At 48.1% G+C, this 25,051-nt stretch overlaps 1 protein-coding gene across 2 annotated transcripts in view; it reads left to right on the forward strand.

Moving 5' to 3' along the window:
* The first annotated feature begins 343 nt into the window (after nt 1-343).
* The window catches only part of pik3c2b (phosphatidylinositol-4-phosphate 3-kinase, catalytic subunit type 2 beta), a 43,101-nt gene continuing 18,393 nt past the window's right edge, over nt 344-25,051 (forward strand). For both annotated transcript variants that reach the window (XM_082533433.1, XM_082533434.1), the window contains exons 1-19: nt 344-657; nt 3,992-4,885; nt 6,505-6,605; nt 6,695-6,855; nt 7,264-7,384; nt 10,579-10,690; nt 10,797-10,876; nt 10,976-11,039; nt 11,242-11,388; nt 11,472-11,505; nt 13,579-13,774; nt 14,365-14,487; nt 14,775-14,942; nt 18,550-18,664; nt 18,926-19,068; nt 21,497-21,685; nt 21,866-21,959; nt 22,032-22,126; nt 22,208-22,388. In XM_082533433.1, the coding sequence (XP_082389559.1) occupies nt 4,076-4,885; nt 6,505-6,605; nt 6,695-6,855; nt 7,264-7,384; nt 10,579-10,690; nt 10,797-10,876; nt 10,976-11,039; nt 11,242-11,388; nt 11,472-11,505; nt 13,579-13,774; nt 14,365-14,487; nt 14,775-14,942; nt 18,550-18,664; nt 18,926-19,068; nt 21,497-21,685; nt 21,866-21,959; nt 22,032-22,126; nt 22,208-22,388 (2,934 nt within the window). In that variant the 5' untranslated portion in view covers nt 344-657; nt 3,992-4,075. The remainder of the gene's footprint in view (nt 658-3,991; nt 4,886-6,504; nt 6,606-6,694; nt 6,856-7,263; nt 7,385-10,578; nt 10,691-10,796; nt 10,877-10,975; nt 11,040-11,241; nt 11,389-11,471; nt 11,506-13,578; nt 13,775-14,364; nt 14,488-14,774; nt 14,943-18,549; nt 18,665-18,925; nt 19,069-21,496; nt 21,686-21,865; nt 21,960-22,031; nt 22,127-22,207; nt 22,389-25,051) is intronic.

Here is a 25,051-nt window from a genome sequence, read left to right on the forward strand (position 1 = left end):
GATGCTACGATGATGCTTGTTACCAAACGCAGTGCTATGATTGGTCAGATCTGTTTATTCAAGTCTTGAAAAATCAGAAAAAGCCAACAAAAAAAATGTTGGGGGTTTGAAGTCTTACACAGCTTTTATTTTGAAGGTTTTTGGAAAGCTGAATGCACTCGGCTCATCTTCTGTAGTTTAAATGTGGCAGTAAATAAAATGTTCAGACATTTTTCACAGCATGTGAACAAGGGATTTTTGTTCATTAAAATATTACGTGTCATAGCTCAGTGGGCTACATACTGAACTCAGGCTGAGGGGCCTGGACCCCCGGGAGTCGTCCGCTGCAGTTATTGAATGATGTGACGTCATCTCCGCTTTATTTTGGAAAGGTTTGGAAAGAGTGGTGCTCTCTGCGGCTTGACTGCGCAGGTCCGCAGCTGGCGGCAGAGACAGACGCAGAGTTCGTCGTTCCCGGCTGGAGCACCGCCGGAGCCGCCTGCTTTGTTCGCCACAGGCTGAGCGCGCGGAGCCGGTGCTTCCAGTGCTTAGAGGAAACCTCCGTAGTTGCGAGCGCAGAGCGTTAATCTGCCGGGAGACCCGGCGGAGGGACCGGTGTGATTTGTGGGACGGTACACGGTGTAAAATGGCTCCCGGGCACCGCGAGCACCGACTCAGGTAAGAGTCCGCACCTGCCGCCGCACTGCTAACGGCTCTGACGCACTTGTGTCCGGAGGGCGGGGGGTGGCTGTGGCCGCGGCCGGTCCCTTTGCTTCACCGGACGTCTTTCTTCGGAGAGGAGCTTCAACCAAACTCTGTTGGAAAACCTCCATAAATAAGCCGATTCTCGTCCTTGTGGACCTGGGCTGCTTTTGGGCCCTGACCCGGGATCTGTGTTCGGGTTTGGGTCATTCGGCCTGTGTTTGGTCCGCGTGGGTGGTCGCTGTAGTCGGAGGTTGGTGTTTACCACTAAGAATCAGAGCGGGTGCTCGCCACCGCCCTCCGCGGCGCGATGTGGGTGGAAACCCCCCCCCCAAAGCCCCCATCAGATAAGATAAGATAGAACTTTATTAATCCCTCGGGTGGGTTCCTCTGGGAAATTCGACTTCCAAAAAAAAGCACAGCAACGACCGATCAGCAGAGGCCCGGCGTGTTTACAGGGGCCCGCAGGCTGCAGGTGACCGGATGTTACTGACGGCGCCGCAGTACTGCGCGGGTCCGAGCCCCTCGCTGGGAAAGATGTTAAAACGCGTGTATTTTGAATGGAGTTTGGTAGGACTCGCTGTAACTGTGCATCTGCTGCTCAGATGTTTGGACTCATTACAGTCAGCGCCGCTGTCATCACACCTGCCACCTGTTTTCCGCTGAGTCTGCGCAGTTTGTCCGCTAGCAAACTAACAGGTTCAGGGTCCGCTATGACGTCACCCACACCTCTCTTACAGTTATGATTAACTTGAACTAAAGTGTGTATTTTCACAGTTGATGGGCTCGTGTTTCTGTGCAGCAAACGCTTTCACAGTTGATGGGCTCGTGTTTCTGTGCAGCAAACGCTTTCACAGTTGCAAACAAAAATATGTGGCTATGACGTCATTACCGGGGCAGGCCTGTAACTGGTGAAACCTGTTCTGTTTACAGCAAACATCGATAAAGAAACCGGATAAGACGTATAAATATAAGTAGTCTTGATCCACCTGATTGAGCATTGATTAATGATTCATGGTTTCGTCACACTTGTTGCTTAGAGCCTTGAACCTGTGAGGTCAACACTGTCATCTGCTCTTTTTTTTTTTTTTAATTCCTCTTAAATGGCCTGTATTTGTATAGCACTTTCACTCGTCCCTAAGGACCCCAAAGTGCTTTACTGCGCCCATCCACACACAGGTGATGGCAGCTACATTGTAGCCACAGCCACCCTGGGGCGCACTGACAGAGGCGAGGCTGCCGGACTCTGACCACCACCAGTAGGCAACGGGTGAAGTGTCTTGCCCAAGGACACAACGACCGAGACTGTCAGAGCCGGGGCTCGAACCGGCAACCTTCCGATTACAAGACGACCTCCCAACTCTTGAGCCACGATCGCCCCACAATCTTATTTTTATTCTGTAACAAAACTTTAATACAGCTTTTAGAATGAGGAGATTATGTATGGAGAGCAAACCGTATCAGGCTGTGCTCAGTCATCCAGGTGAGGAAGCCCTAAAAAGTTGATTCTGTTCATCCGGACGTTTTCAGTGAAGCGTTTCATCATCATCAGGTGACTTCTTCAGTCAGCGACAAGTGTGAAAACCTGCGCTCAGAGCCCCTCGCCGACGAGGTGACCGCCTTGGTGAGGAGGAGCAGCGGCCTCCTTGCCCCATCTCTGGGAGAGCCCACCCACCCTTCAGCAAAGGTCATATCCACCGTCTCGCTTCTTCACCTTCAGAGTAACCAGCAATAAATTCAGCCTTAGATTAATCGCGTGTTATCACACATTTCTGTAGCAACGTCAGGGCTGTGACTCCGCCTGGTGACAGGTGGCTGCATAACATGTAGGGCACACTTAGGTTAAAGCGTGCGTGTGGTCCGGACGAGTCGCACGCGTCTGCAGTCACAGTTCACGATTTAACGTGCTGACGACACTCGCACAGGCCGTGATGAAGACGAGCTGTGACGACAGATGAGATGAAGACGACGTCAGTTTATAACGCTGACTCTGAACTAACGAGCAGGTGAAACATGTCAGCGACTGTGTTCGTTTATTCTTTTTAGTCTAACCGAGAAAAAGGAAAAAACAGGAACTGCGTTCAGTTTCATCTTCAGCTGATCGGCACACGTCTGAACTTTATTACCTGTGACGAATCAGCAGCTTTTATCTCACCTGCTGGCGCCCACAGAAGGTACAAAAGTCCACCTGAGCACGCACACAGACGCACCTTTACCTGGAGCCGGTCTCATAGCACAGGCTACAGATTTCAGCCGCTCCTCACTGACGAGCTGACGTCACAGATCAGATTGTTTAATCCCAGATAACCCGGATGTTTTTGTCCCACAGAAGACGAAACGAATCAGATCTGCAGCCAGGCTCTGATTCAGTTGCTGATGTCACGCGGCATCAGCGACGCACGCCATGTGACGCGTCTGCCGGTCTTGAACGTCTCGATTTCTGCAGCCGGGTCGGAGACACCCGTGTGCAATTGTCTTGGTTTTTCTCATTTTAATTATGCTCCAGGTACGCAAACACTGCGGCTCTTTGTCAGCTCGTGCGTTGATTTCAGGGGGAGGAGCCTGGAAGTCAGAAACAGTCAGCAGCAGGCGCACTGAGCATCCTGGACGAGTTCAGGTGTGTGCAGCCAATCAGCTCGTCAGCGATGATGAGCGTCTCCCATCAGCCAGCCTCAGAGCCGCGTGGCTACAGACACACTTTAAATCTGAGTGATTGTCAGTTAGCAGAGGGGGCGGGGCTGAGGTGGCGATGAAAGCTGCTTTCATTAATCGTTATCAAGACTGAACAATTATCAAAAATACATTTATATTTAACTTATTGATCGATTATCAAAAATGAGAATTTAATCAGTCATTTCTCTGATTAATGTCAGTTATTGATCATCCTGCTGACCCCCACACACACAAAAGCTCACTGATGAATATTGATTATTATTGATTACCTGTCAGTTCTGCTGGAGCTGGTCCAGTTTTTAAATCATTGACTTTCAGTCAGTTTGATAAAATGATGATGCGCAGGGACTTCCTGCTGTAGCGCGATATTTATCTGGCCTCAGCCAAAAGGCTGATTGGGGACTTTCACCGCCGAGCGGGCGGTGGCGCAGACACCCGACTTTGTCATCACAAAGTAAGGTTTTCAAATGAATTCCGTAGCTGCAGCTGTTCTTGTTATGTTTATGAGCGTAAACCAGATTAATGCTGCGAAAGACGACATATTTTCACCTTAACTTCCTGTTATTCCTTCAGAATAAAGCTCCAGGGTGAAGCGTTGTAGCTTTGGCTGACCACCTCTTTGTCTCTCTATCCTCAGCTGATCAGCAGCTCCATGTGACGTCACTGCTTCTTCCAGCAGCGCTTCAACCGAGCTCTTCCTCCTCCTCTGCTACGAGGTGGCATGTCGGCGGCTCAGACCCAGAAGGAGAGCAGCGAGGCGGGCTGGGGCTGCCTGGAGGCTCTGGGTCTCAGTCAGAAGGAGATCGTCCTGGCTGAGGCCCTGCAGATGGAGTACGATGCCCTGTCCAAACTCAGACAGGACAAGAGCGGAACGGGACCCAGCCAGACCGGCTCCAAGACCCCCAATCCCTCCATCGAGCGCCACCAGTCCACACCTTCCCCGCCAGGAGGAAACCTGCTGATGGGCCTTTCCGGGTCCGAATCCTCCCTGAACCAAGCGGGAGGGTCCCAGTCTCCACAGTCCGCCCCAGCCAGGGCCCTCCCCCCTCAGGGCGGCTACGTCAAGGAGTCCCCATACATCCTGGACAGTTCTGAAGTCTGCAAGTTCAGGGACGCTTCTGTGCCCAGCCTTGGGGACTCTCCCGGATCCAGTTCAGGGTTTCTGCCAAAGGGTTTTCCCGCTCTTCCAGATGACACACCCCCCGCCATCCCACCAAGAAACCCCATCCCGCCACTGGCAGTGTCCGAGAACCCCTTCCTGCCCCCCCGACCCTCCACTGTGCCGCGGGACGTGAACCTGTTCATGCCCAACGTGGATCGGCCCAAAGTGACCTCCGGAGACCTGAACTATGACACCATCAACGACTCGCTGTCCCGACTAAATGACAGCTGGCAAGGTCGGAGGGCCAACGGCGACCAATCAGGCAAGCCCGTGGCCCGCAGCAAGACGCTCCCCCCTCAGGTGCCTCCCAGGACGTACGTAGCTGTTCCCAAGAGCAACAAGAACCAGCGTCCGGTCTCTGCAGACCCGGTAAGCCCCTCTGAGGTCGTGCGTCAGCTGTTTGTGTTGAGCTGTACTCTGATTGGCCACTTAAACAATTTCTTTCTGATTGCATTTCTAACACTGTTGAATACTGCAGTGTGTGATTATAAGCAGCATCTCTGTCTCTGAAGAGCTGCTTCTTCTGTAACGAGGGTCCCGCTGCACCCTTGGTGTCACTATGTTTCCACATGAATCAAACTCGAGCTGAACTGAAGCACACAGCCAGTTCAGCTGAGATGAATCCCAATACGTATCTCGAGTTCATCAGAACCGATCAGTTTAATTAACTCGCAGAAAAGTCAACAAAGCCACCAGCAGCTAATAAGTCAGGGGTGGATTCTGATGGGCTTCACCTGGACCTTTGTCACTTGGTTCTTAACACTCTCTGAAGGCCAGGTTAGATTGTGGCTGAGTGTGTCTCTCCTGATGTCAGCAGACCCCACCTGGATCATGTTTGGTCCAGGTGGGGTCCTTAAATTGTTCTGCTTTTGTTGTTGATCTGGTTTTGAAGATGATCTGGTCCTCAGCAGATCGTAGAGTTATTCAGATACAACCTGAGATGATGTGAAACACAGGACATCATTATTTATGCGCAGCTCTCTGAGCTCTGCAGCAGCTCGTTCTGTTGGAGATTTGCTGCCGTGCTCGCCGACCTGTCGACGGCCCGGTTTGGTCCAAGCTTCAGCTGTGATGACCTCAGATTTGAATACAGAGGAGTCACCGGTGCACTCGGGTCTTCCTTCTCTCTGCTGTTTGTTCTGGTGCTTTGTGGGCAGTTCGGGGTGAGTTTGATTGGTTCGCACTCAGGAAGACGTGGCGCCGTGCAGACACACCTGATCTGCAAAACCTCGTAGAGCTGCTTGCACTGCTGATCAGTAGATCAATATACGTGATTGTCGGCACCCAGCTGCTGCTCTGAGCTCTGTTAGGTTAGAGCTGCAGACAGACGGCGGCTAAAATGTTGGCGCTGACGGTAGCCAACATGAATCTGAGTGCGACAGCAGAAAACAGGAAGTGTTCGTCTTTGAGGGGCGTTAATCGCCTCCTTCGTGTTTCTGAGAGCAGGAAGCTGAATTTACATCATTGTCGATGTGTTTGTGTTCAGACACGCTGCAGCTGTGCAGCGGCTTCATTTAGAAAAAACACCCCCGCGCTCAGAGTTGTGTCACTTCCTGTCAGAAGTCCTGACAGGAAGTCCAGGTTTTCAGATGGTTTCTGGAGAAGTGCTGCGGTTTGATTCCCAGCCCTTCGCATGGAACCCAGTCAGACCAGTTCCACCAGCTGTAACTTGAAACCAGATTGGCAGGCGGCGTCCTGACACGCTTCCTTCGCCGCGCTTGGACGTGCTCAGACTGACGCTTCAGTTTCAGCATTTTTATTTCCCTCAAAACACAAACTCATCACCACATTCTTCCTCCTCCTCCTCTTCCTCCTTCTTCTTTTTCTGCAGCCTCAATTTCATTTCCTGCCTCAGACGTTTTTTCAATGTTTAAATGAAACGTAAAACAATCCCCGCCACGCTTTAATGTCGACCACACACACACACACACACACTCTGAACTGTGTGTGTGAGAGTCTCTGATTGGCTGTCTTTGCGTGTCCTGCAGGTGTCGCTGGGCGCTAGGATGAACGGTTTCGGGTACGAGCTCTTCCAGGTGTCGGAGGAGCGTGACGAGGAGGTGGCAGCGTTCTGCCACACGCTGGATGTGTGAGTAGCCTGTTGCCGTGACGATCACATTCAGTCTCTCCCTTGCAGGCGTCTCCACCTGCTGCCCTCTCACCTGTCTTTGCCCTCAGGCTGCGCTCGGCGTACCCGTGCTGTGACCGCTCAAAGAACGCCGGCTTTGTGTGGTCGCCCTCCGTCGGCCACGAAGAGCTCCATCAGGGCCTGGGGGTCAGTGTGAAGGTGACGGTCATCAGTGAGCACTTCAGAGAGCCGCTCACCTTTACCTGTGACAGTAAGACGTCTGGTTTTTCCGTGAGGATAGAAATGTCTGACTGAAAACGTTAGCTTCGTATGAATATGCAATACCCAAACGCGACCGGCGCGCTGGCTGCCATCTTGCTTTTTAAAATTCATCTGGGACACGCCATTATTTCCCCGGAGGGTCAGTCAGGTCAGCTCAGGGGTTAAAGGTCAGGAGAGCAAACAGAACAGCACTGACCCTTCAAAAGTCTGCCAGTGCAGTTTGAAGGAATTCAGTCAGTTTGTCCTCTTAAAGTCAGTTTTATGTCCAAGAAACGCTAAATTATGCTGTGATGTTATTTTACCCTGAAAGGACCTGCTGATGGCATCCAGCTGTGCGTGCGTGTGTAGAGTTATACTTCACCTGTTTATAATACTGCAGCGTGTGTGTGTGTCCGAGGTTCGTCCACCGTGGACCTGCTCATCTACCAGACTCTGTGCTACGCTCAGGACGACCTCGACCATGTGAACGTGGACGACTACCTGCTGAAGGTCTGCGGACATGACGAGTTCCTCCACAAGTAAGAACCTCAGAACCTCGGGGTCTCCGAGCCGTGCCTGAACTCAGCATCTCTGTAGGGGAGCGTCCTCTTCCAGCTGATCTGTGGTCTGTGGTTCAGACATAATAACAGAGAGCAGAGCTGTGGTTGCTGTTACACCAGCAGCAGTAATGACCGCACGCACGCACGCACGCACGCACGCACGCACGCACGCACGCACGCACGCACGCACGCACAGTGCTCCAGCTCTGGGTTCACACACACCAACGACGTCCTTGCTGTTTTAGGCGGTGTGTCTGTTTGCCTGTACAAATCCCCACAGCAGGGGTGTGTGTGTGTGTGTGTGTGTGAGAGTGTGTGAGTGAGTGAGAGATATCCTGGCGGAGCCTGGCTGGACTTCCTGTGGTGGAACAATGAGTGTTTATCACTTGTGAACAGCTGTCGGTCCGCCTGGCGCTCTGCTGGCTGTCGGTGTCTTTACGGCGTCACGTGTCCTGAAGTCTTTGAGACAGCCCGTTCGTCATGTTTCAGTACACTCAACATGCTTCACACAGACGTGTGTTGGTTTATAAGGACTAAGGCTGCAGTGCTGTAACTGACCTCAGGTCAGCAGACTGAGATATGATTGTGGGACAGTTTAAGATGTGCAGCTGATTACCTGAGAGGTGTGCTGGGTTCTTAACAGTGAGAGCTTTGTAATCTGAGCCAATGAAGTGCGTTCAGTACTGGCGTGACGTGCTCATATGTGCATGAAGCTCTGCTGCTGCTGATCTGGAGTGTGCTGTACGGACAGTTCCACATAGAGCAGGGCGATATGGCCAAAAATATTTATCACGATATACGTTTGAAAATTTGCGATAACGATATAACTGACGATATAATTGACACGAGACAAAATACTTTACAACTCCTCAACTTTATTAGTGCAAAAAACCATCAATGTATTTCCACTTCAACAAGCAGCTGTTTTTTATCTGCATTAAAGTTATATAAACATTTAACAGTGCAAATGCAAATTCCTCGCTGACAGTTTAACCAAAAGGCATTTCAGTGGAAACTGGCCGACACATCCTCAGCATAACCATGTATAATATCCACAGACCTTAAAGAGGTTATACACACACAATACGGTAACATTATGCTGAAGCACAGCACATATCACTCCGCGAGGCTCCGCCTACGGTAGCCGTAACGCTCCGACAATCCATCAAGCGGTGCGGCTTCGTAGCTCAGCAAAGTCGTACTGAAACATTTGACAGGTTTTCGAGCGCCGTGCACATAAAATCGTTTCGAGGTCAGTAAACACAACCAGAGTTCATACATAAGGCACACGGGGTTATAAGGGGCTCTGTCGACTTTCAGAAAAATGGATTGATTTTAAGTGCGCCGTATTTTCCAAACAACACGGTAATAACGACGGCCCGCTAGCATGCGCTACCAGAAATAGTGCTTTGTTGTGTATCTGACGGACGAAAGCTAAACCAGTTCCACACCAGTGAAGCTGCAGCATTTTTACAAACCAGTTCTGGTTCATCAGTTTCATTCAACGATCCGCTCTCGCTCTTCTCGTTCTGCGTCACCGCCATGATTTGTCCACCATGTGCGTATGAAAACAAAGGCACTGCGCATGTGCGTTTTACCCATATTCTATCGCGATATTTCATTTTCTTATCGTTGCCCAACATTACACTGTGAACGGTATGATATGGCCCAGTTTCAGATATGAATACGTTTGTCGATGTGATTTTTCAGACCTGAGATCAGAGATATGTTCGAGCAAATATTTCTGTCTCGTCTGTTCAGTTTGGGACATGCACCATTAACACCCGTCGAGCAGCAGTGAGTACAGCTGTGTGTCGTCTGCATAGAATGGTATATCATGGAGCATGCACAGGTGACCCAGCGATGGCCCGAGGGCTGAAACTTCGACCCTCTGGGGCGTTTTCACACCTTCTTCCTGTGGTTTGGTTTGTTGTCACACAGAGAAAAATCCAAGTGAACTTCAAGCAAACCACATCAGTGTTCAGTCCGCTCATTGGCCAGGTGTGTCTGGGGACGGGACCAGCACAAGTAAACACAGGAACAAGGTGTGTGGGAGAAACCTGAGAAGTTGGGTTGTTTCCCGACTTGCTGCTAGCCTGTAATCAAATCAAATCACTTTTATTGTCACATCACATGTGCAGGCACACTGGCACAGCACATGCGAGTGAAATTCTTGTGTGCGAGCCCCACAAGCAACAGAGATGTGCAAACACAACAACACAAACGAGCAAAATACAAGAATGGCCAACCTGAAACTAATAAATATATGTACAATATATAATAGTGTATGCATTTCTGGATGTGTATACTAAATATTTTCCTGTGTGTGTGTGTGTGTGTGTGTGTGTGTGTGTGTGTGTGTGTATACACATTTTTACAAATTAAATAGTAAAAAAAAAATAAATAAATAATAATAATAATAATAATAAAATATATAAAATATACAGAGTTGAATATGTGCAAAACAAGTGGCATTTATATACAGTGTGGAGTGCATAATGTTGAAGTTCCAGTAGTGAAGCTGAGGTGTCTATGACGTGTTCAGCAGTCTGATGGCCTGATGGAAAAAGCTGTCTCTCAGTCTGCTGGTACGGGACCGGATGCTGCAGAACCTCCTTCCTGATGGAAGCAGTCTGAACAGTTTATGGCTGGGGTGACTGGAGTCCTTGATGATCCTCCCCGCTTTCCTCAGGCAGCGCTTCCTGTAGATGTCTTGGAGGGAGGGAAGCTCACCTCCAATTATCCAATTATTGTACAGACCTGTGCAGGGTGAGAATACAAAAACACGTGGCTACGGGACCTCTTTTAGCTCCAGCTTGTGACGTGTTCCTGGTAGTTGGTTCAGGTCGGGTCACGTTCGCACCATGAGTGAACCGCTCGTTTTGCTCTGCAGCCGAGTGTGGTTACTGTGTTCGTGCCTGCACCGCACCGAGGGGGATCGAACCAGAGCTTGATTTAAACAGACTAAACGCTGCAGGTGTTAAACTCCCTCAGATACGATGAAAGCCAGTCACCTCACCTGTTAAACCGGCTGGGTCTAAAGTCTGCGAAGCTTCAGAAATCCACTTAGTGAGTGGATTTTTCCAGCTGCTTTTATTGTGGAGGGGTTCTTAGAGGAAGCAGTATTGTGCCCTGTGTGTGTCTGACTGTGTGTGTCTTTCTGTGCGTCTCAGCGCGCAGACTCTGGGTGGGCTCGAGTTCGTTCAGCAGTGTCTGAAGTTCGACTGGGATGTCCGGCTGTGCCTCGTCAAGAGATCGTCCATCAGCATCGAGCTGGCCCGCACGGTACACGTAAACACACTCCCTCACACACACAGCATATAAACCAGGGTGTGACCCGGTCACCCATTGTCGTCACGCCACTGCATGATTTGAGTCTTTGTTTTTACAGAAAGATGACGATGAGACGGCGTCCACCATGAACCACAGCATCCTGCTGCAGGAGCGTCCAATCAAACAGACAGTCACCAGGTGAGGGGCGGAGCTCGCAGCTCGCAGAGGCACTCTGATTTCCTCCAACAGCTGATCAATCAATCACCGATTTACTGATAACATCTGTCTGTCGATCAGGGAGGCTCTGACCCTGCTGCTCGACACATTTCACAACGAGGCCGAGTCCTTCCTGCTGTCAGAGGTGACACACACACACACACACACACACACACTGATGTGTGGCGCTGCGCTCCGTCTTGTGTTCACGTTGATGAGGTTTGAGTTCATGAATGTGAAGGGGCGGAGCTTAAACTGAATCCGGACTATCAGAGATTTCATGAAAACATAAAGTCAGACTCTGAGCTGCTCGCTGAGCCTCCTCCTCTGTCCTGTCGTCTGTGAAGGTGGAGCTGCCTCTGCATGTGGAGCGCCTCGTCCAATCCGTGAAGGCGCTCTGCAGCTCGTTGGCTGCCGTGGAGACGCCCGACGTGACCTCGGCCCTTAACCAGCTCCCAGCGTGCCCTTGTCGCCTGCAGCCCAAAGTCCTGAAGGTAAACGTGTGCTTCAGTGAGGCTCAGAGCAGGTGAGGGTGTGAGTTTGTTCACTGACGGGTTACTCTCATCTGTCCTCCCAGGATGCATCAGTGCTGGCTGTCAGGGAGAACAGAGGTACGTACTAACAGGAAGCTCTGACTGCTGTGAAACGCTGTAAAAGCAGCCTCGGGAACACTAAGAGGATGCACTGGGGGGGCACCAAGCTTTGGAGGGTAATGTAGTGACTAATGTGAGTCTGTTGGCCCCAACCAACCAATCTGGTGACGTCACATCTCCGTACTGACAGAAAATGGCGCCGAACTTGTTTTTTAAACTTGAAGCTCTTGTTTCTTAAATCCAGCCTGACGGAGTTACACCTGTGTCAGTGTCTGAGAGCAGGGCTCAGCGTCAAGTCCTGGACAAACTGACAAAACACTTCAAAGACATGAAACAAAGAAACTAAAAGTTAAAGATGTGCCTTCAGGCAGGTTTTAAAGCTGTCGAGTGTTGCAGAGGTCCGAAAAGCCTGGAGCTGAAGGAAGACCATTTCCTCCAGGACTTTGGACACCAAAGGGAGTTACAGATGAGTCTTTTTTGAGAACTGGCTGCACTGTGGCATGTTTGAAATCAGCTGGAGCTGTTCCTGTTAGAAGGGAGGTCTTAATAATGGATGGCACGCTTGGTGCAAGAGTGTCAACGAGTTCTTTGAAAAGGCGAGTGCGGATAATGTCGAGGTGAGACACGGAGGGCTTAAGACGGGAAACTACTTCAGCCAGAGCGCCCAGAGAAACGGGCTCAAAGTGATTGAACACAGGGGAACAGGAGGATCGTAAGCTGGAGGCATGCGAGTCCTGACAGCAGCAACGGTTTTCAGATAGCTGGAGACTCTGGAAACTGTGTGACGGGTTAATAACTGAATCAATGGTGAAATACGACTCGGGTCTGTGGCTGTTATTAGAGATGATGTCTGATAAATCACACGAGTTTTGTGGGGCAGCAAACATGGATGTTAAAATCCCCAAGAACTTGACCCCAGATAACAAGTCTAGAATAAAACCATTTGTTAAACTGGGGAGAACAATAAACAAGTGCACACAGCACAGGAGAATACAGATCCATCAAAGTAGTGATAACTCAGAACTACCATACATATCAGTGGCTTTAAATTTCACACCAGTGTGTGAATGGGTGGATGACTGGATATGCAAAGCGCTTTGGGGTCCTTAGGGACTAGTAAAGCGCTATATAAATACAGGCCATTTACCATTTAAAAATGGATGCAAGACCTCCGCCATGACCAGTTAGCCACAGAGATTTGCAAAAATGACCGAAGCGATGAGTTCTGAAAAAGGGCTTAACTCACCAGAATCAAGGTTCAGTCGAGAATAAAACGCCAAGTCCAGGGAGGAGAAGAACCCACGAGGGAGCTGCTAACCAGCAATCAGGTGTGAGTACGAGGAAACCTAATCAAGACCGGGGACGGGTGGGAAGGGCGGAGATTCCAGGGAACCACCTCTACGGGGGGAGATGCGAAATGCCGTGAAGGTGGTTCATTAGCTGAGAGGAACCCAAATCGACCGGCAAAGATCGTCAGAACAGTTTGGAAAAACACCTTCCTGAAGCTACCAGGAAGCGCTATCCACAGAGCCTGGGATGTGGAGGAGTGTTACACACAACGAAGACACAACTTAGTCGAAGTGAACGTTATCAAAATGAGACAAAAGGCCCGGGACAGACTCCATGCTGTAAATTTATGTTTCATGTCCCCTTTAAACAAAACGTCTGAGAAAAGTCCAGCTTCACCCAAACTACCTGCGCTGCAGACCACAAATCCAGCACGGTTTTCTGTTGCAAAGGCCTGCTCTCTTTAAACGTATGGATAAATAATTCGCATTTTTATGTCACTTCATTGCATTTAATTCATTTCTTTAATACATTTAATTTTTTTACATTTTTGTTGGGGTCACGCGGGCCTTCCCGTCCCAGGCATCTTCCCCAGCTCTCTGAGGTGTTCCAGCTAGACACCTGACCTCTCCTGGGTGTGCCTCGGGGCGGAGCTGGTTGTAGGGGTAGAGCTGTAACTCCGCCCCCACAGTCACGACACTACCAGAGTGACTTCTTTGAACTGATTCTGTTTAATAAGTGACGATCCCGGTTTGTCTTCCTCTGACGCTCTAATGGTTCGCTGGCTTCTTTGTCGCCTCACAGAGAAAGTGGTGGAGAAGCTGACGGCGGCCATCTTGGATCTAGTGGAGCTGTACTGCAGCACATTTAATGCCAACTTCCACACGACGCCGCAGAGCCACTGCTGCACGGCGCCCATCCAAGAGGCTGGCCTCATCACCAACGTCCTCTCCTTCAACATCTACGCCGCCCACCGCATCCCCATCACGTGGGCTGCCAGGTAAGGAGCTCAAAAGGTACCCGCCCACAGGCTGAAGGGGGGGCGTCCTGTGTCAGTGCTGCAGGTTTAGGAGTCGCACAGTGCCGACTCAGTGGTGCTCACAACCAAACAACACACACACACCAAAGGTGAACTAACGGCAAACAAAAGGAGTGCCTCCGGACTCATGCTGCACCTCAGGGGATCCGAGTTACGTGCATAACCTCCAGGTTTTTTTGGGCATGGTGGTGCTCTCTGAGGATTCTGGGATAGATTTATCTGCTCGTGAAGGAGGTGCTGGGGGGGTCTCCTGTGAGTGCAGCGCCACCTGCAGGTGGAAGAAGCTGAGCGCTTCGTGCTTCCTTTCTTCTTCTCTCATTGTCGTTGATAATTGAGCCTCAATCACATGCAGGTACGCGCAGACGCGCACAAACGCGCAGACGCACACAGACACGCACAGCTTGGGTTGGAGGCGTGTTGACTAAATCACACTTCTATGAAAACATCAGAAATGAAGAAGAATAAAGAAACTCAGGTGGTTCTGTGATTGGGGACAGGTGTGAATATGTGCTGCACAAGTAACTCGCCTGTCCTGCTGTCATTGGTCGCAGTTATGAATGCTTCTTCCTGTCCTGCTCTCTGACTCACGGAGGGGCGGAGCTTTGTGCGCCGCAGCACACCAGCAAGCAGTCGGTCAGCAAATACCTGTTCCACCTGGTGGTCTGGGACCAGAGGTACGTACCTGACCCTTACCTGTCAGAGCCGTGACATCACACGCACGCACACCTGACGGCACAGCAGAGTCACTGCATCACTGAAACTATTCCAGCAGACAGAAGCATCAGACACACCTGCACACACCTTACCTGAGTTTAATAAGATGCTAAAAGTAAGAATTTCCTGTTCTGCAAGTGTGTGTGTTTGTGTGCACGATGTCTTTGATTTTGAATGAATAAACTTTAATCTGTTTGTTTGTTGAGAAAAACGCTAAGCCCCCGCCCCCTCGCCATATCCCCTGCAGGGTGTGTTTCCCCGTGCAGATCAATCAGCTGCCCCGAGAGTCTCAGCTAACGGTGGTGCTGTACGCCAGCCCTCTGCCGCCCCCCGGAGGAGCTGAGGAGAAGGGGAAGCAGCGGCGCAGCATCGAGGCGCTGGGCTGGGTCACCATGCCGCTCTTCAACTTCAGACAGTGAGTCACATGACACTCAGACACCATCCATCCACGCAAACCTTAAACAGGCGGATGAAGAAGAAACTGAATAAGTACTGTCGGATGTTATTCAGCCGTATTCAGGCTTTATGTTTGATGTGATACCCAGGAAAATACTACGATACCATTCTGATAGCATTAAAAGTAACGCAGCATGTGGTCCATTTATCTGAGGTCGGTGCTGGTGCTGCGCCACAAAGTGATGGGCGGTGTTTACACTGTAGTGAATGACATGCTGATCTATAACGTGTGAAATGTTTCTATCGGGTCACTCAGAGAGTGAGGGTTACAGTAATGTAAGAGTGTAGGGTAGAACACAGAGCAGGTACAATAACATGCTCAGAGTTAAAGGCTCCGCCCAGGTTAACGGTTGTGTAACGCTGTAGTACTCAGTATTGTTGAAATCCTTCAAAAAGACCTCAGGGTGGCTCTGTGTTGAGCCACTGGTGAGGGGAGGGGCTGCGCTGAGCCGCTGACGAGGGGAGGGGCTGCGCTGAGCCGCTGACGAGGGGAGGGGCTGCGCTGAGCCGCTGACGAGGGGAGGGGCTGCGCTGAGCCGCTGGTGAGGGGAGGGGCTGCGTTCAGCCGCTGGTGAGCATGTCCTGGTCAAAAATGACTCCAAGGTTCCTCACAGCGTTACTGGAGGCCAAGGTAATGCCATCCAGAGGAAGAATCTGCTTAGATACCATATTTCTAAGCTTTTCAGGGCCGAGTACAATAACCTCAGTTTGATCTGAATTAAGAAGCAGAAAGTTAGCGGCCATCCAGGTCTTTATGTCTTTAAGACATTCCTGCAGTTTAACTCATTGGTGTGTGTTATCTGGCTTCATGGACAGATAGAGCTGGGTGTCATCTGCATAGCAGTGTAAATGTATGCTATGTTAGGGCTGCTCGATTATGGCAAAAATGATAATCACGATTATTTTCACTGAAATTGAGATCACGATTATTTGCCGATATTTATTTAACCCTTTAAGACCTACTATGGAACCAAGTCCACCAGAGCTTATATTATTTTTATTTATTTTTTTTACATGCTGTAGTGCCATTTGTGGGAGCATTTCAAGTTGCTATACATCAATACAACTGTTATAGCCCATATTTTAATAATATGTCTGCATTAAGTCCATAGTAATTACATAAATTGCAAAAAAGTGCAATAAACTACAAAAAAAATTGAAAATCGCTTTTGTTTTGTTTACATATATTTCTACTTGGAGAAATTTAAGAGGTTTATCCCTCAAAACTTTAAATACAATAAAGTTGCAAAAAATAGTTTCCCACCACAGGAAATTTATTTTGAGTGTCTTCATAGTTTTATTTTGGAGATGCAGCAATTTTTATATACTGCAGGAAAAACAAAAAACAATCCTATGATGCAAATTTGCAAAGAAAACAGCAGGTGCATCATTTCACTGTGGGAAGTGTTACGAACAGCTGATAGGAACAGCAAAGCGTGTTTCTGGAATATTATGTTTTTGTTCCTGCAAGCGCTTTTTATGCAATTTTTGCAAAGCTATATGTGGAACGAAACCGTGACCGAGGACAAGCTGATGGCATCAGATGTAAGTACAACTCCTCCGGTTTCATATGCAAAACAAATTATTGCGCTAGCTTACACGGTTCAGGTTCTACAGGGATTTAAAAATAGTTACACAACACGGAGCGTGCTGCTCTGACTGGCTTTAAAGGTTAACAATGACTTTAAAAAAATAATATAAAATAGTGTGCAACACCACTGAAGTTTTTTGTTTTTTTTTTTAAACTCTTTTCAACCAACGGCAGTCACTCTCCAAATAACTTCTGCTTAGCTTTCCGAGCTTCCCTCGGGTCCTCTTAATCAGCGGTCTCCAACCTTTTTTGCGCCACGGACGGTTTATGCCCGACAATCCGGTTGTTCAGTCTGACGTCACTAGCCGTGTCTGGACCTAAACTCCGCTGCAGGTCCATATATCAAACGATCACTGTGGCATTACTGAGAGTTGAAAAACTGTCTAAAGTCTTTCATCTTTAATAAAATGATCAGCGTTCTGCTCTACCAGGTGTAACAATTGAGTTTAACATCCAGGCATCCATGAAAACGGAATTTATGACATTTAACGGAGTTAGAAGTTAGCAGGGAGTTAGCTCGCTAGCTTCTATCTAAATACAATATAGCATGTCCTGACTGCAGGGTTTTGGAAACAAATTCAAACGTACAGCTCTGCTATCACGTCCAACATAAATGAAGACAGAAAACTAAACAGCAGTGACGTTTGTAGGGTTACTGAAGTTTGGCTAGCTGGTATATAATGATGTGCTACGTGACCGCTAGCGACACAGCTATGTTAGCATAATATAAACAAGCTAACTTTTTTTCCACTCGATAAAAGTTAACGTGAGTGTTCTCGGTGGTCAGGAACAAATGTAATCGCATGGCAGGATGCTGTAAAAGGACCAAACTTCAGCCAGGAGAACAACTGAGATAATCCATCCACAATACGAGGTTAGTCATTCATATACTGCTGCATGGGCTGGGCTGTAGTTACATCCTAAGGTTTTAAAAACTGAGCTTAAATAAATGATTAGCGGTAATAAAAGCCGAGGGAGGTCAACAGTGATCACTGACTGTTTTAGGAGCTTTTTGAGATCAAATAGAAGAAAATACAAAACATTAAACATGTTAACAACACAAAAGCCATATTAAACGCAGACTACTTTAGACCCGGAAGTAGGATTCGTCACGTCATCACTGAACAACCGGATATTTTCACGGACCGGCCTTTAAGGTGTCGTGGATAAATGAGGGAGGGGCTAATAATCGGCTCAGTCATTTTTAATGATCGTTGAAAGCCCAGATCGTAATCGTGATTAAAATTCGATTAATTGAGCAGCCCTATGCTATGTCTTCTAATGATGCTGCCTAAGGGAAGCATGTATAATGTAAACAGAATTGGTCCTAGCACTGAACCCTGTGGAACTCCATAATTAACCTCAGTGTGTGAAGAGGACTCTCCATTTACATGCACAAACTGGAGTCTATTAGATAGATATGATACAAACCACTGCAGTGCAGTACCTGTAATACCTACAGCATGTTCTAATCGCTCTAATAGGATATTATGGTCGACAGTATCGAACGCTGCACTGAGGTCTAGCAGGACAAGCACAGAGATGAGTCCACTGTCAGAGGCCATAAGAAGATCATTTGTAACCTTCACTAAAGCTGTTTCTGTGCTGTGATGAGCTCTGAAACCTGACTGAAACTCTTCAAATAAACCTCTGCAGATGATCTGTTAGCTGTTTGACAACTACTCTTTCAAGGATGTTTGATATAAAGGACAAAATGAAAGCTACGCTTTCCCCTGTGGTGTGTCCATCCTGATTTTTTTTTTTTTTTTTTTTTTTTCCTCTCTTTTCATTTCATGCTCACAGCTGAACAAACAAATGTTTCCTTCAGTCCTGCAGCTTCCTACACAGGCTTTGTGATGTCATTTCCTCCCAGGAGCAGCTCGCTTCCTCACATTTACCTGAAAGTAAAGTGGAAAGAGAATGGAAACAGATTCTTCATCATCATCATCTTTATTGTGTGTGTGTGTGTGTGTAGCGTGCTGACGTGTGGCAGGAAGTTGCTGGGTCTGTGGCCTTCAACCCCGGGGAGGAGCGGAAACGCCCGAACAAGTTCACCCAACTTCAGCCAGCCGGACAGCGTCATCCTACAGGTGAGCGCTGCCACAGCTGCTAGCACCTGAATAGTCTGTGACATCACAAACCTGTAGCATTTTGAGCAGTTTCATCAGCTGTTCAGGCGACGTTTTCATTGTCACCAGTCACCAGGATGGGTGATGAAACGTGTCTACTTACCTGTGTACTGGATGCAGGTGTGCCCCTTTCTTTATTTATACACTCAGTTCAGCTGAGGTCAGACCTGCAGGTATCTGAGGCCAAGAGACTAGCATGTGTGTGTCCTTGCTTCCTCTCAGGTGGACTTCCCCACATCATCCTTCGAGGTGCGCTTCAGCACGCCGCCTCCTGCAGACTTCTGCCCTCAATACAACTTCTCCAGACTGGACACCATCAGCCAGATACAGCTGCAGGACGTCCTGCACAAGAAGGCCTTCTTCTGGTCAGACACACACACACACACACTCTCTCAAGGGCTGTATCCCAATTCAGGGTCTGCAGCCTATAAGGCTGCATTTTAAGGACGATTACGTCACAGCGACGCAACGAAGGCTGTCCCAATTCAAAGGCTGCTCGAAATGCGGCCCTCAAATGCGTCCTTAATTTCTCCGGATTTGAAGGATGGGTCGGTGTAGCCTTCATGGCCCAACATATCCCAGACTTCATAGTGCGGCAGTGGGTGTGGATGATTTTGTCGAAAAAAACAGCGGACAGCTGAAGCGGAGCGGCCGAAGAGTAAACTTTTAAAAGTAAGTACTGAATATGACGTCACTTATTTATGTGCAAATGTTTAATAATGAAGAACATTAAAACATTACTGTTGGCCACATGTCGGCAAAGTTATGTGACATTAGTGACATTTGTACTAACTTGTTTTAAAGCCTTTAAATATGTGCCGTTCAATAGCTGAGCTTAATCTGACAGAGAATCTGATGATTTTATGGATAATTAAAGTCAGTCATATATCCACAAACACAACAAGCTGAAAGTCAGTGATGCTGCTCGGTTTCCTGAACATCACGGCACAAGCAGGATTCACTGCACTGTTAATGTGAGCTGTGTTATATTGCTGCCTCTGTTCGGTGGTGTCGAGCCAAACGGACTTTAACGTGTGTTTGAACGAGCTGACGGTTCACTCGTTAAGCTGAAAGAAAGATGCTTTAATCACAGCAGTCACACATGTGTCCACTGTACCATCTGGAACTCTTCTTGTTTACACTCGTAATAACACAAACACTAAATCCTGCTTCTCTGTGCTGTTGTGTAGCAGTGTGTACACCTGAGACTGTCACCTGTCTGTCTGTCCTGCACTCTCTCTCTGTTTCTTTCTCTCTGATTGTGGAATAAAAGTATGAACATGTGTTTATAAGTTACACTTGTGTCTGAATCCTGCAGCTTATCACACATTTGATGTCCAGGTGTGACGACTGCAAGTGTCCAGAGTGAGGACAGACTGAGGGAGCCACTGCTGCACATCATCTGTGAGGCTTTGCAGCCCTGATGATCCACCAGGACAAACTCAGCAGTGTGTGTGAGGAAGAGGAGGAGGAAGAGCCAGCAGCAGCTGACAGATGGAGAGAATAGACAGACTGTTCCCTGTTTGTGAAGGACTGCTAGGAAAGTTTAACATAACTGTCTGTGCTGAATCAGTCTTATTAGGTAATGTTCAAATAATGTGATCATCCCAGTGTTTCCAGTGTGGGAGAAAGTACTCAGAGTACTCAGGGCCTTCAAGTTACACACTATGAAAGGCAGCAACAAGTTTAATGTTCAGAAACCTAAAGTCTGTATCAGCAGCAGGATGGAGCTAAAATAAATGTTGGTTTCAGTTCTATGAAGCTTTGAGTATTTTGGATCAGTAGCTGCTGTGTTTGTTGCATCATATTGCTGTAACTGTTTATATGCTTTATATATTCTGAGCTAAGTTGATCTATAGTGTTACATCATATTCTATAAGGATGTTATGTGTTTGTAGACTTTCTGCCCAGTTTGACCCATTTAGCAGACGTCAGCCTGTTTAAGGCTCTGATATCTATTCTGTGTGACTTACAGCAGTTATGACATGGTCTGATTTTCTCACCCAATAAAGGAATATTTCATATATCAGTCTACTCTTCATTCTATCAGACACAGTTATCACAGCTCCTACATTTGATTTTTACACATGTATGTAAACATTGAGACAAATTTAGTGATGCCAACATATTAAACGAACAATATTTGACTCATATATAACACATCTATATACACACTGTCACAGATACTCGTCTTTGAGTGAAGAGTTAAGGTGATAGGAAATATAAATAACTGCAACTTGAATCTTTGACCCAGAGTTCAAGCTCTGCTGTAATAACTAATAATCTGACAATACTATAATATTGGCCATATTATATTTACATTACCACAGTGAGATGACTTTAGTCTCATGAACAACATCAGCTAATTGTTATTTACTAACTAATCTTAAACGACTGTTCAGCACAGGAATGAAGCCCAACAACCATGTTTTTACTGTGGCCTCAGCCTCAGATACTCAGCTAATCAAAGTGATGTCTTAAACAAAATTAACTTAAAATCTATTTCTCCTTCATTTCTGTCACACAAAGCTGTATGAAACGTTTCTCGCAGTTAGTATCATGGTTGCTAGGCAACCTGGGCAGCGCGACGGAGGCTAGACCGTCCCATTTCACAAGCCTCTCACTTCCGGCCTCAGTGGTCTTTGAGTACGCGGCCCTTATGGACCGGTAAGGCTGCAGACCCTGAATTGGGATACAGCCATGTTCTGACTGGGATTAGTCCATAAGCATTAAGTTCTGAGGGGCGGGCCATAGTGGCGCTGAGGTGTGGTGAGACTGCAGCTGTGTCTGCAGGTTGACGGTGGAGGACAAGCGTCTGCTGTGGGAGAAGAAGGCCTTCTGTCAGGCTGAGAGCGCCGCGCTGCCTCTGGTTCTGGCCAGCGCCCCCTGCTGGGAGTGGGCGTGTCTGCCAGAAATCTACGCCCTGCTGAGACAGTGGGCCTGCCTGGGTCACCTGGACGCCCTGGGCCTCCTCCATGCCTCGTACGTTCTCTGCTCGTTTCTGTCTCTGCTGGCAATAATGTCTGAAACAGGTCGTGGTGGTGATGGTTTGTTATCGCCTCGTTGATGTAGAACACGGGCAGCTCTGTTCTTCAGGTGTGATGATAACAATAATGAAAAAGTTCTCACCAGCTGAGTGTGACATCATCGCGTGTGCTTCAGGTTCCCAGATCAGGAGCTGAGGAGGACGGCGGTCCAGTGGATGGATTCCATCTCCGACCCGGAGCTGCTGGATTTCCTGCCTCAGCTGGTACAGGTAAGAGGTGGAAGTGCAGCAGCTGGGCAGAGCAGTGGGCGTTGATGTCTGTAACCTCTCTCTGTGTCTCAGGCTCTGAAGTACGAGTGTTACCTGGACAGCTCTCTGGTTCGTTTCCTCCTGCGGCGAGCCATCGGGGACATTCGCGTCGCTCACTACCTGTTCTGGTGAGTCCGCCCCCGAGTCCACTTCAGTCACATCTAGCGTCTCTGAGCTCAGCTGCTCATGTCTGTCTGTGTGTGCGTCAGGCTGCTGAAGGATAACCTCCAGGACAGTCAGTTCAGTGCTCGCTATCAGCACCTCCTCGCTGCGCTGCTGTGCTGCGTTGGTCGGGGCCTCCGGGAGGAGTTTGACCGGCAGTGCTGGCTCGTCTCCATCCTCGCCAGGGTGGCTCACAAAGTTCGAGAGGCGACGCCGTCCAGCAGACAGGTAATGACGCCGCCGACGGTCCAGATGACTCGTTCACCGGATCAAAACTAAGATCAAGATTCATGCTGTCGTGTTGGGGGGTCCTGCTGTCCTCTGCTCAGTTTGTGTCAGAGGGCAGAAAGCAAACGTCCGGTGAGGCGTGTTCGTTCACCTGTAACACACCTGTAAAACTGAACCATCGCTCCAGTCTTGAAATGATTTGATTATTTTAAAAAATAAGGCTTTTCAGCTGCTCCCTCATTCACAGTGGATACCAGGTCTCCTCTGACTGTGTAACACCTGCTGAGCCGCCATTACTTATGACATCAGCGTTTGAGGTCATCAACAAAGAGTTCATGTAGAGTGCAGATAGTCCAGCAGGGGGCAGCACAGACTACAGGGTTCGTACGGGTGCTTGAAATCCTTGAAAATGCTTGAATTTTAATGTTGTCTTTTCAAGGTTTGAAAAGTGCTTGAATTTCAGATGTGGTGCTTAAAAGTGCTTGAAAGTGTAGCTGTGTTTCATTCACCACAAATAACTGATTGAATCGTTTTCTGATCAGATAGAGAAATAAAATGAGTCGCAAAATGTGAAAGCAAAATTTCCCCGCCTGGCTGCCTTGCGTCTGTTTCACCGTGTGACCCCGCCCCTCCCTCGGACAATCGGGGATGAGTGCGCTAACATACCTGTAGGTCGCTGTTTTAATGGGTGTTTGATGGAAAACAACAATGGCGGAGTTTGCGCTCTCCAGCATGATAGGTGAGTGCTAGTAAATAATTTTCCAGTACGTGTACATTACACACGCTATTTTAAAATTAGGATTATTATTTTGCTATCAAACTCGCTGGAGAAATGATTGAAACCATAGGTGGAGCCAGACATTTGAAACACCCGGGGCTTAGCCCTAAAGGGAGTATGCATGTGGGATTTTTATTTTATTTTATTTATTTATTTATTTTTGGGGGGGGGGGGGGGGTGTTAGAAATGACTGAAAGATTAATTGGCTCTGTTTTGAGTTTTGTTCAAAAAAGAATGACTTCATATAGGGGGAAAAAAAAAAAAAATATATATATATATATATATATATGCGCGCAGGACACCTTAAACTAGTTTTTTAATTAAGCAGAACAAAGTCGGGGCTGTATCAAGACACGAGGACTAAACCCCAATTCAACCAGACCCAGAACTGATCCTGAATTAAAACAGGACTACAACAGTTCAAAATCAGGACTACTGAGGACTTAACCAAGACAGAACCACAATCAGCACTAGATGATAGCAGCACTGAAAATCATCATAGACCTGCACTACACTTATTTTTTTTAATTGTACCAAAGTACACTATTTAGATTGAGAAAAGTTTATATAATTATTTATCCTCGTTGTGTAAACACGCTGCAAAACTTAGTAAATATAGAATTTGAAAAATAACAAACCTAAAAAGAAACACTAGGTACGAGATACATGAGGACCTGTGATACGGTGATACTTCTGGTAAACAACCATTAAACTAACATGTGTCTCACCTTCTCCCTCTCTCTGTTCCTCTCTCTCTCTCTCTCTCTGTTCCTCTCTCCCCCTCTCTGTTCCTCTCTCTCTCTGTTCCTCTCTCTCTCTCTGTTCCTCTCTCTCTCTCTGTTCCTCTCTCTCTCTCTGTTCCTCTCTCTCTGTTCCTCTCTCTCTCTCTCTCTGTTCCTCTCTCTCTCTGTTCCTCTCTCTCTCTCTGTTCCTCTCTCTCTCTGTTCCTCTCTCTCTCTCTCTCTGTTCCTCTCTCTCTCTCTCTCTGTTCCTCTCTCTCTCTCTGTTCCTCTCTCTCTCTCTGTTCCTCTCTCTCTCTCTCTCTGTTCCTCTCTCTCTCTCTGTTCCTCTCTCTCTCTCTCTCTGTTCCTCTCTCTCTCTCTGTTCCTCTCTCTCTCTCTGTTCCTCTCTCTCTCTCTCTCTGTTCCTCTCTCTCTCTCTGTTCCTCTCTCTCTCTCTCTCTGTTCCTCTCTCTCTGTTCCTCTCTCTCTCTCTCTCTGTTCCTCTCTCCCCCTCTCTGTTCCTCTCTCTCTCTGTTCCTCTCTCTCTCTCTGTTCCTCTCTCTCTCTCTGTTCCTCTCTCTCTCTCTCTCTGTTCCTCTCTCTCTCTCTCTCTGTTCCTCTCTCTCTCTCTCTCTGTTCCTCTCTCTCTCTCTGTTCCTCTCTCTCTCTCTCTCTGTTCCTCTCTCTCTCTCTGTTCCTCTCTCTCTCTCTCTCTGTTCCTCTCTCTCTCTCTCTCTGTTCCTCTCTCTCTCTCTCTGTTCCTCTCTCTCTGTTCCTCTCTCTCTCTCTGTTCCTCTCTCTCTCTCTCTCTGTTCCTCTCTCTCTCTCTCTCTGTTCCTCTCTCTCTCTCTCTCTGTTCCTCTCTCTCTCTCTCTCTCTGTTCCTCTCTCTCTCTCTGTTCCTCTCTCTCTCTCTGTTCCTCTCTCTCTCTCTCTCTGTTCCTCTCTCTCTCTCTGTTCCTCTCTCTCTCTGTTCCTCTCTCTCTGTTCCTCTCTCTCTCTCTGTTCCTCTCTCTCTCTCTCTCTGTTCCTCTCTCTCTCTCTCTCTGTTCCTCTCTCTCTCTCTCTCTGTTCCTCTCTCTCTCTCTCTCTGTTCCTCTCTCTCTCTCTGTTCCTCTCTCTCTCTCTCTCTGTTCCTCTCTCTCTCTCTCTCTGTTCCTCTCT

The sequence above is a fragment of the Aulonocara stuartgranti genome (genome assembly GCF_965226115.1).
Source record: "Aulonocara stuartgranti genome assembly, chromosome: 5".
NCBI lineage: Eukaryota > Metazoa > Chordata > Actinopteri > Cichliformes > Cichlidae > Aulonocara > Aulonocara stuartgranti.